Source organism: Trachypithecus francoisi, unplaced genomic scaffold (genome assembly GCF_009764315.1).
Source record: "Trachypithecus francoisi isolate TF-2019V2 unplaced genomic scaffold, Tfra_2.0 Lachesis_group9, whole genome shotgun sequence".
Lineage (NCBI taxonomy): Eukaryota > Metazoa > Chordata > Mammalia > Primates > Cercopithecidae > Trachypithecus > Trachypithecus francoisi.
Window position 1 is genome coordinate 22495515 of NW_022681474.1, and position 12265 is coordinate 22507779.

Consider the following 12265-nt stretch of genomic DNA (forward strand, 5'->3'; position numbering starts at 1 on the left):
TCCACTCAATTATTAACCACCACTGAAGTGATATTTTTAAAATCTAGAAACTTAAGGAGAACTAGGTAATGCCTGTCATTAGATGGGCTTCACCAAGAAGTCAAGAATTTTATTTCTTGGTCGTTAGAAGCTAACCTGAGATATTGATATAATTAACTTTCAATATGGTGAAGAAAAACAAACAAGTATTCCCTGAATTAGTAAAATTAAACTCATTTTGCAGAGTAGTGGGGTTTTTTTCCTTCTTGGGGTTTTATTTTTTTTCATAGTAATTCTTCGTGGTGGTGGTACTAATAGTGGTAGTAGTAATAGAAGTACCAGACATGCTAGTAATTGTGGTAGCAGTTTCTTGTTCACTGTGGTTGTATCAACCATAATACTCGTAGTAACATAACTTATTTTAATAGTCTAGTAACAAAATAATTAAAAACTATATCTGTGGCTTATACATGTTAACAAATTCTTCTGTATTTCTACTTAGTTCTTTGGAAACAATTTGAAATTTCACCTTTGGCATTTGATAAATTATAGATTTGGGAAACATTTTCCTGATCAAAAGAAACAATAGTTAATGGTTTCTGTCATCTGAAAACTGGGTTATTGAGAGTGGAGAGAAGTTTCTTAGCAACTCTATGAAAGTACATGTAGTTTCTTAGCAAATCTATGTAGAAACATTGAGGGGAAAGTATATATATTTTATTTATTTAAATACTAGCAGTAAGTATGAAGTGTCTGAAAATCATCAGTGCTCTTACATTTTGCAACAGTGTATTTCTAGGGATTGCTGCTGTTCTTCTTACAAAGTTGTCTTGGAGAATGGATTTTGTACTTATTTAAAATTATCTTCCTTCCTTGAATAACTGACCTCCATCCTCCAAGTTAAGCAGTTTCTTCTATTTGTACTTGGAGAATATAAAGAAGAGAAATAACCTACTTGGAGCTATTTTCTCAGAAATAACACTTTCAGCGTCTAATTCAAACCTTTCCCTTAAGAGATGGTATCTACAGAATTTTTGTATTCATTTTAATGATAAATTATAAATGCATGCTGGTGAGGATAGGAGAAAAAATAGAGACCCTGGAAAACAGTTACTCTTCATGCTTATAATGTTAAGGATGTGATATTGTACTTTGAATATTAGGAGTATGACTGAAAATCTAGAAGGAAGTATAATAAAAGCAATGACCTTATCACCATAATATTTGTAATACACTTCAGCTAGGTGAAATTACAAATGTACAAAATTCTGCTTAAAGCATCAGGTATTTATTTTGAAAGATATTGCTTGGTAAATAAGAAACAGTAAGTCTTATAAGAAACAAGAAGTCATGATGATAAAAGTACACATTGAATATTTTTCCAGTTAAAATATTTTTTAAGATGAATAGCTACAGTTCAATTATGCTTTTGATGAAAAGTTAAACGGTAGTCAAAGGAAAGAAGATATTGCCAAAAAGAGAGAAATTAATTTCTAAGTAAATAGCTACAGGTTTAACTCTGCAATATCTTACCTAGGCATCACAGTTTGGAATTTGAAACAATGAAGACCACAATCTGCCAATGAAATATTTATTCAGACCATAAAATGAGTTATCAAAGTTTAACACTTTTTGAGCTTTAAATATCATTATCTTATTAATTCTTGTGAAAGTAGAAAAATGATTTATATTAGTGCCGGGTATCTAATTAACTCATGACTGCCCAAACATTACAATTGCGTTGTCACAAATAATTTGCCTTGCATTTTATTTGTATGTGTGCATTTGCATATGTATCTCAATTGTGTATTTCTTAGATTAATATTAAAATTAGTTAGCAATTCCTGAGCTGACTCTCCTTTCGGGCAGCTAAAGACTTTGAAGGCAAGAAGCCAGCACAGGATTAACAATTTGTCATGGATAATCCACAAAGTAAATAAACCTACTGTGAATAATAGAAAGGGAGTTAGACTTGTAACATAGGAGCTATTGAAAGTTAATTCAAAGCCAAAGTCCTCCACAGTAAATTCCTTCTCATTATCCAACTGCTAGAATAGACTGGCATTGATTAAATCTCTAAATAGGGAAGCATTTGTGCATTGTCAATGTTTTACCACCTTATCTGCAAACATATAGACTTTATCTTCTTGATAGCATGCTGATAATATAGAGGCTTGAGCAAACCAAGAATGTGAAAACTTCACCATGGGTGTTTAGCCCCCTTTCAACTTCCAAGAAAGAAAGAAAAAAAAAAGGATCAAAACATTTTCTACATTGTACCAGATGTCATTTCTAAAATTCCTATGCTGAGATGGTAGCTTAAATATATATCATGAAAATGAAATCACTCATTAAAAGGACTTGTGTGGTAAGCTAGTGTTAAAATAACAAGGGATTAATAACAACAAATTGAATATTTGAATTACTTATAATGCTGTATTAGCATTTTTAGTCTAATAATCTCATCCAGATAATAGTCACTTTTCCCCCAATTAAAATTGTACATGTTATAGATTTTGGATTTGCAAGGTTCTACCAAATTATACAAGAATTTGTTACTTAATCCAGACCAAGTATTGTTAATTAGATACTAAGATATTAAATATGTTCCTTTTTTTCCAGCTACCATGACATTTTACTTTCATAATATGACTGTAATTGAGTTTGTAGTATTTTAATCATAATTTTATATGGGCTTCTTTTTCTGAATATGTTTCCTATTTTTCTAATTCTAGGTTTCATATACACTGGAGAAGTTGTACATCGAATGCTAACAGCCACACAGTATATAGCACCTTTAATGGCAAATTTCGATCCCAGTGTATCCAGAAATTCAACTGTCAGATATTTTGATAATGGTATGTATTGAATAGCCTATTTTTTGCTGCAGGTATATTTTTAAACCTCAAGCATCAGATTCCTGTTAATGTTTTTGTTAACTGTTTATTTTTTGGTGTGTAAACTGCTTGATGCAAATGGTCTGAGATGACAAATGTTATTCTGCTAAGATTTATCAAGTACACAAATGGCATTCATTCATTCATTCAACACGTTTATTAACATCTACTATACGCAATAAAAATGAGTTGCTGTAGACAAGACCTCAGACAAAGCAAAGGCATTTATTTGATGCTATTTCAATAAGTCAGTTTTCCAATTTTCCCATCAGAAAAAATGGAAATAGGAATAATTTTCTTAGTTCTGATCTTCCAGTAGAGGGAGGTGGCATATATTGCCATTAAATTTCCAGAACTTATGACTTGTATGTATTCATAAGATGAACACATATTTTAGAAAGTATAAAGTAATTAGTTGTGGGTAGTTCAACTGAAGAAAATGAAGTTTTCTTGACTTTAAAAAATGAGTGAGAGCCTGTTAAGATTTATCAAACATACCAAGAGCAATATATCCCTGCTATTACTATTTTGGGACATATGAAATAGAGAAAAAACTAGAATATATCATTAAGTGCTGCCAAAATCCAAGCGAGAAATTCAAGGCCTTGGAGACCTAAATGAGTTTTCATCTCAACATCTTATTGAAAGCTGTAACTTTGGTAGAGAAAATAAATTATAGGTAACAAAGAGTTTATATTTGAACGATTAATTAAGTATAGAATTTTCTGTGTATTTATCATTCACAAATGATATTTATTTGTTCAAATGACAATTTTATGCCTGCAAATAATACAAGCAATTGGGGTGAACAGAGTTATTTCTACTCTTGTCTTATTTGTGATGATCAAGGAAGAAATTTGCTCATGGTTGGAATAGACTTGATGGTAGCCGTAGCCTTGGAGAAATACGATCATTTTGCTAAGAGCAATCTCCTGACCAGTGTGATGAAAGCCATTTTACAGGTCGAAATAGCACAATGAAGAAACTAAACATAGTTAGATATTCACCTTAGGAAATACACTTTGAACAGTTTGAGGAACACCAAGGTATGATCCAATATGAAGTAACTCTAAATGTTAGCTGTAATAATGATTCATCTCTATTATTTTAAGAAGTATTATATTCTCTTCCATTTTTTAAAAACTCATGAGGTGCTAACACCCAAGGATGTGCAAGTAGACTGTAAATACAGTATTCTTGAGGCAAAACTGCAGCCAGAAACTTATCTGAAACTTACTCTATCATTCCAATACAAAATTGCCTTGGGAATCTATCCTATGGAAATAATAAAAGATTCAGTGAACATTGGCTATTTTCCAAGCTCCGACATTCACTAGATGATATTAGGGTCATTTACTCATGGGCACATGATTCTAATGACCAGGACTTTATACTGTTGCTATCAAAATCATAAGGCATATTAAATAAGTCTCTCTACATATATTCTCATATACCTTGTTGCTAGGTAGCTCTTAATATTTGAATTTTACTTGTATTTTAGTGATTGTTAAAAATTGATGTATACTACTCCAACTGAATTCTAGGTTCTTTAAAAACAAAGACTGTGGCCATTTATAAGAAATCATTTTATCTCCAGTACCCTGCATAGATACTTAATAGGCTGTACGTCCTAAATAATTATTCAATGAATGAATAAAAATAATTACATATGTAAACTGAGTTTTTATTTCTGGGAATTGTAAAAGTATTAATACTCAAGAAAGTATGTATTTTTTACCCATTGAAATATCTTCTGTGTAATGACTTATTCCATAGGAATCTAATATTGAGGAATATTGAGTTCAAACAATATGATAATGAAAGCCTGTGTTTTATTGAATGAATGAAACATTTTTAAATACTGTAAGGCTCTTCACAAAACCCTTTTAATACCACAACAACATGCTGAAATATTTTCAAGTTTGGCTAGACTCACTGACAGGATACTTAAAGATTGGAAATTCAACAATTTAGGAAAACAAACTTCTCTAGAGAAGACAGCAGCAGTTACAAAATTTAAATCAGCAAATGTTGAGAGAGCTATGCTATTACATAATAGAAAATTGAGCATGTGCAAACAGTATGCCTTTTTTTTTTTTTTTTGGAAACGGAGTCGTGCTCTGTCTCGTTCTGTTACCCAGGCTGGAGTGCACTGGCGCGATCTCGGCCCACTGCAAGCTCTGCTTCACGGGTTCATGGCATTCTCCTGCCTCAGCCTCCCCAGTAGCTGGGACTACAGGCACCCGCTACCGCGCCCGGCTATTTTTTTTTAATTGTTATTTTTAGTAGAGACGGGGTTTCACCATATTAGCCAGGATAGTCTCGATCTCCTGACCCCTGATGCACCCGCTTCGGCCTCCCAAAGTGCTGGGGTTACAGGTGCATGAGCCACCGCGCCGGGCCAACAGTGTGCTTTTTAGCAACCTGCTGCTAACAAAATATTGGGAATCTCTCCCTCAGAATTTGCATTAAAAACTTTAATTTATATAGCCCTCTTATTTTCATAAATAGTCAAGGGTAACTATATTTTCTTGTATTTAATGCAGGAATCGCTTGAAGGCAAAAGCTGTACTCCCCATGTTACAGGAAAGGAAACGGTTTCATGCAGATTAGTTGTGTCCAAGTTCACATGGAAAGTTTTATAGAGACAAAGTGCGAGTCTAAGTCTTCTGCCCTCTGGTTCATTGTTTTCACTGCATCACCAGAGTGCGATAGAAGCTAGAGGATAAGGGAGAGACTAGAGCTTGAGGGTTGTAGACATGCGTGAAGGAAAAAGAAGCTAGGAGGCATTTCACAATTAGAAAATTCCTGTACTTATAAAATCATGGGAAGTTTCCTGGCTATTGTCTTCTTGCTCTTTCTTTTTCTTTTTTCTTTTCTTTTCTCTTCCTTCCTTCTTTCTTTTCTTTTTCCTTCCTCCCTTCCTCCCTTCCTCCCTTCCTCCCTCTTCTTTCTCTTTCTTTTTTTCTTTCTCTTTCTTTCTTTTCTTTCTTTCTTTCTTTTCTTTCTTTCTTTCTTTTCTTTCTTTCTTTCTTTTTTTCTTTCTTTCTTTCTCTTTCTGTCTTTCTTCTTTTTATTCTCTTTCTTTCTAACGTTTGTTTCCTTCCTTCCTTCCTTCCTTCCTTCCTTCCTTCCTTCCTTCCTTCCTTCCTTCTTTCCTTCCTTCCAGGACAATATAGACACAGAGATGCCCGTGGAAGGAAGAGACCTGGGTGGTCTTCACTCATAGCTGTGATAATGGCTAAAAGCACCAAGGTCAAGTTAAAAAACTTTTTTTTTCTTTTTCACTTTTAAAGTTTTGCCTCAAAGTACATTTCTATACTTCAACATCCTTTCAGGACTTACAATTGGATATTCAAAATATTTGAAATAAAGTGTCTATTTAAAGTTGTCAGCTATCTCAAGAGATATTACTAATAGCACCAAATAATTACTGAATATTAATTCTTCTATGCAGTTGTAATTTTTAAATAGATCAGATATTTATTGCTGGGAGATAAGATTTGCTCTTTTAGTTCTATGATTTTCATTTTCAACACAACATTTTTGGGCAATAATTTTTTTTTTAACCAAACGGAAAAATCTAACAGAGTGAAGAAAAAGTCTCAGCAGCTCTTTTCTTTTCTTTTTTAAAAAAGAGAATACACAATGTCAGTTAAAACAAAAATGTGATTTCTCACTGGTGACTATTAAACTATGTTTCGGTTTTTATTTCATGTCAATTGTTTATAGTAAACACTGACAGAGTGAGTTGGAATGTAATATACAGCACTGAAGTTTCATCCCAGTGTGCTGCAAGGGGCTTCGAAATCTTAGCCCAGGGCCCTTTGAGCTTTTTGCAGCCTCCTGGAAGAAACACAGCAAAGACAGAAATACAAGCGTTGTGAACTCAAGGAGAAAATTCCCGTTAGTGTTAAAGGAACTCCTTCAATGTGGAAAAGTATATTTCTAAGTATGGAAAAATATTTTCAGGTCTTTTGTACGTGGTCCTAACTTTTTTCATGTGTTTTTTTCTCTCTCAGCATTTGTCAAATGTATTTGAAGTACATTCAATCCACTTGGGCTGCATTTTGAAAGTGGCTTATGGAAATTTAAGCAGACAGTATCTATTAACATTAATAAAATTCCAAAGGCAAAATTTCCCCACACTGAGTTAGCTCAATTATTGACCTTAGTATGAGGTTATATTTTAGTAAATATTTAGAGACTACTCAATCCTTTAAAAAAATTCCAGGCCAGGCGCGGTGGCTCAAGCCTGTAATCCCAGCACTTTGGGAGGCCGAGACGGGCGGTTCACGAGGTCAGGAGATCGAGACCATCCTGACTAACACGGTGAAACCCTGTCTCTACAAAAAAAAAAATACAAAAAACTAGCCAGGCGAGGTGGCGGGCACCTGGTAGTCCCAGCTACTCGGGAGGCTGAGGCGAGAGAATGGCGTAAACCTGGGAGGCGGAGCTTGCAGTGAGCTGAGATCCGGCCACTGCACTCCAGCCTGGGCGACAGAGCGAGACTCCGTCTCAAAAAAAAAAAAAATTCCAAATACTATTTCAATGACAGAATTTGATTAACCACATAAAATTGAAATTGTACAATCACCGGATTTGAAGGCCAGATGCAAAAACATTTTTGTGAAAACTCCCACCAGAATTGATAGGTATGTTTTCCTCATTGCATTTCTTCTTTTTACAATGGGTGTATAGGCACAGCACTTGTGGTCCAGTGGGACCACGTACATCTCCAGGATAATTACAACCTGGGAAGCTTCACGTTCCAGGCAACCCTGCTCATGGATGGACGCATCATCTTCGGATACAAAGAAGTAAGTGATGTATTGCTAATTTCTTTCCCTTCCCCTTGTTCATGACTGCTGCCTTTCCTCCAAGTGTCAAGAAAGGGACATTTTACAGCCATGATCCTCGAATCATTTTCTTGCCTCTTGGTTTCTTTTGCTTAATAAAAAATGTTTTAGTTAGTTTTAATCTTCTGGGTGCATTGATTGTTAGCTCTTTTGTTTTGTTTTCTGATATTGTTGGCATCAGGACCCATCAATTTCATGAAATTATTGAGTAATTATATTGAGTAATTATTGAGTAGAGTGAAATGCATCTTAGAAAAAAACATCCAATTTGGAGGAATTTCTCATCTAAATCTAAATGTTTGTATTTATGTATTTTGCTAGTGTTTTTTCACCTTGTTGATTTCTGTGTTATATTTTGGTTCTAATTTCAAAAGCATTTATAGACACAAACACTTATGTAGCTCAATGATCCAGTACTGAGATAGTTCCAGGAGAGCTGAGCTTACAATCCCTTTGACTAATGTTTATTGAAACTGGATAGGAAAGATAAATTAGAGATCTAAGTGACAGAAAGAACAAGAGAATTTAAACTTATGGTTTGTTTCATTTTAACAAACTGACAAAGTAAAGAATGAAAATTTACTAAATTGTAGCCTTAAATTTACAGAATATTTAGACTGGAATAACTGTGTGATTTCCAACTCTTTTGACAAAGTAATTAAGACCTGTTGGACTAAGAATATTAAAAATAAAGTTCCAGGAACTACAAATGTAATGTTTTAGATAGTCTCTAATTATGAGAGAAACCTGAACAGTGAGAATTAATAATGAGCATTATTAACCCATAGGTTAATGGATATTTATAATAATACAGACTCGATATCTTATGTTCAACTGAGGGATTACTTTTTCCTTGAGAAATGAATCCCAGATTATAAAAGGGATATTGAGGATCAAGAAAGAATTCACTTTGGTCAAACCTTCTGAAATTCATCTCTTCTGTAAAGTGCAGCATAATTTAATTACAATCAAATAGGCCAACTCTAAAAATTCCATAACCACGTCAGATATTTCTATTCCTTTAAAACATTTTTAATGAAATTTTTCATTTACTTGGGGCAATTGGGTAAGTAGGATATAATTATAGACTGTGTCCTACTTGGTGTTTATTTGTCCAAGTGTATGGTTTTGTTTTTTTTTTTTTCAATTTTTATTTCAGGTTCAGGAGTACATGTGTAGGTTTGTTATACAGGGAAACACATGTCATGGAGGTTTTGTTGTGTAGATTATTTTCTCACCCAGGTACTAAGCCTGGGACTCAATAGTTATTTTTCTTTCTTTCTTTTTTTTGAGATGGAGTTTCACTCTTGTTGCGCGGGTTGGAGTGCAATGGCCGGATCTTGACTCACCACAACCTCCGCCTCCTGGGTACAAGAAATTCTCCTGCCTCAGCCTCCATTGTAGCTGGGATTACAGGCATGCACCACCATGCCCAGCTAATTTTTGTATTTTTAGTAGAGACGGAGTTTCTCCATGTTGGTCAGGCTGGGCTTGAACTCCCTACCTCAGGTTATCCTCCCGCCTTGGCCTCCCAAAGTGCTGAGATTACAGGCGTGAGCCACCGCACCCAGCCCATAGTTATTTTTTCTGATCTGCCTCCTCCCACCTTCTACTGTCAAGTAGGCCCCAGTGTCTGTTGTTCCCTTCTTTGTGCCCATGTGTTCTCATCATTTAGCTCCCACTTATAAGTGAGAATATGTGGTATTTGGTTTTCCATTCCTGCAATAGTTTGCTAAGGATAATGGCCTCCAACTCCATCCAGGTCCCTGCAGAAGACATGATCTCATTTCTTTTATGGCCTCATAGTATTCCATGGTGTATGTGTACCTGATTTTTTTATCCAGTCTATCATTGGTGGCCGTTTAGGCTGATTCCATGTCCTTGCTATTATAAATGGTACTGCAATTAACATACACATGCATGTGTCTTTGTGGCAGAATGATTTATTTATTTTCTTAATTAATAGACTTTACTTTTTAAGAGTAGTTTTAGATTCACAGCAAACTGATGCAGAAAATACAGAGAGTTTGAACATACTCTTCTTCCCCTGCTGAACATCCTCCCTTATCATCGGTGTACCCCACCAGAGTGGCACATTTGTTGCAATAGATCAACCTACATTGACATTGACGCATCAATGTCACTCAAAGTTCTTAGATTACATTAGAGTTCCCTCTTGATGCTGAACTTTCTAAGGGTTTTAAGGATGTATAATGTCATGCATCCATCATTATAGTGTCATACAGAATCCTTCCTGCCCTAAAAATTCTCTTTGCTCTACCCAGTTTTTTGTTTCAATAGGTTTTGGAGAAACAGGTGGTGTTCGGTTACATGGATTTATATTCCTTTGGTTATATACCCAGTAATGGGATTGCTGACCTGAATGTAGTTTTACTGGTAAGGTTGTGGAGGAAAGGGAACGCTTATACACCGCTGTTGGGAGTGTAAATTAGTTCAGCCATTGGGGAAAGCAGTTCAGCCATTGGCGATTCCTCAAAGAGCTAAAATTGGGGCTATGTTTTTATATCAGAGCCCATCATATTTTTATGTCACACTCCCTGGACGCTGAGAGAATAATTCTCAACAGGACTTATTCATTTCTAGTTTTCATTGCAATCTAGTATATTGCTGGAACTGCACAGTGATGTTTTGAAATGTTCGTTTTCAACGGTTTCAACCAACAGTGGTCAAGTTTCTGGAAAGGCGCAAGGTCAGTAAGTGTGAAGACTTAGGTCTCACCAACTGGAGGCTCTGTCAAAACAGAGGTGTGTGTTCTTGTTGTGGTTTCGCTTGCTAGTCTTTATTATCAAAATTGTCATCTTTCTTTACACTGTTCTCAAAGGGTATCTCACATTGCAGAGTAACAGTTGATTCTTCCTATTCTCTGGTCTAGGTTGGTATTTTTAAAGGCCTTTTCTTCATTTTAATCAAAGAAAAAAGTTTCATTATGGCTTTCCTGTTTTGTTATGGGGAATTTCAAGATGACAGGCAAATTTAATGCTTTCTTGATATTCCCAGGCTCTTGTCATGAAGAATGTCTTCCCTCTGCACTTGGAGTTCAAAGAAGTCGTTTTTACTTTATTATTCACTTTACTTTAATTTGCCTTTCTCATCTTTCTTTGTTCTAGATAGAAAGTAGTTTCTACTTTTCTAATCTACCACTTTTTTTCTTTTTTCTTCCCAATAATTATTATGTATTTATTTTGCTAAGGCAAATAATCATTATGCTAAGGCAAATGATTATTTGTAAAATGTGTCATAAGAGAGTCCCCTTGCATTTGGGGTGACAGCTAGAAACTCCTGGTACTGCTAGAAAAATATTCCTAATCACATGATAGCATAAAATAGTAGTTTGCATAATGTATTATCATTTACAAAGTACTTTCATATGCATTATAGCATTTAATTCCTCAACAATTTCCTATAGCTTTAATATCCTAGGCATTTTACAATAGCAGTGGTACATTGAAGCTGTTCAATGAATGTTTATGACTTAATTATGGAAATAGATCATATATGATTATCTTCATTTTATAGCTGAGCAAGCTAAGTCAGAGAGATTAAATGACATACTTGAGGTCACAGAGCTAGTTAAGGATAAATCCAGAATTTAATTTGATGATCCCAAGACATCTCAACCATTTTCCCTGCCTAAAGAGATTATGTAAAACAATTCACAAATCTATGTCTCATTTGTTTTTCCAGTAAGTATTTCTTAATATTGGCTGTTTAAGAATCTTGCTTGTTAGACTGTGTCATATCACACAATTACAAGTATAGATAGGAGAGGTATTCCTGCTTCATTTAGAGAGCTAACCAAATTCTAAGAACATATAATTACAAGGAGAAAATGTTCTGTTCCTGTCCAAGCTAAACTTACTGAACTATAGATAGGGAAGTAAGTGTAATTCTTTCTGTAATAAGTTTCTTCTAATAGGCTAACACCAGCTTTGTTTTGTTTCATTATGTTTTACGTGAATGAGAAGAAAAATTCTGATTTACATAAAACCCACCACCAATTTGGGACTTGTTTTAAAATGTAAATTTTAATTACAATTAAATTTTACTTTAAAATTAGTAATGGATTGAAAGAATTCCGTTAGGTAAATTTCATTTTCAATGCCTTCATTCAATTTATCTCAGTATTTAAATGTGCCAACCATGCTAAGCACGTACATGACCTCCAATCCTTTCATGCTGCAAATATTGCCTTTTCTTCAATAGCATAATTTTTTTTGCAGTGCAAACTAAATGATGAACGATCAATAAATAAGAAAACGCATTTACAGTTGTAACAATCTTGCTTAGAGTGGGATTGAAATAGGGAAGTACGACTGCTGCTTAAAATAAGAATGAATACAGATTTGCTCATAATATTCAATGTTTCTTCACCAATACCCTGTTGTTTTCTAGAATCATATTGGAGAGAAGACTTGTGGACGCATGGATTCCCTTAAATAATTAAGTTATTTTTCCTGAGGTTGTAGCTCCTGTGTTTAACTAAAGATTCAAAATTCTGTTTTAAATTAT

General features: G+C 34.5%; 1 protein-coding gene across 1 annotated transcript in view; it reads left to right on the forward strand.

Annotated features, from left to right (window-relative positions):
* The window catches only part of PLXDC2 (plexin domain containing 2), a 465187-nt gene that overhangs the window by 327219 nt on the left and 125703 nt on the right, over positions 1-12265 (forward strand). Inside the window, 2 exon segments of the mRNA XM_033209382.1 lie at positions 2715-2837; positions 7578-7696. Coding sequence (XP_033065273.1) covers positions 2715-2837; positions 7578-7696 — 242 coding nt within the window.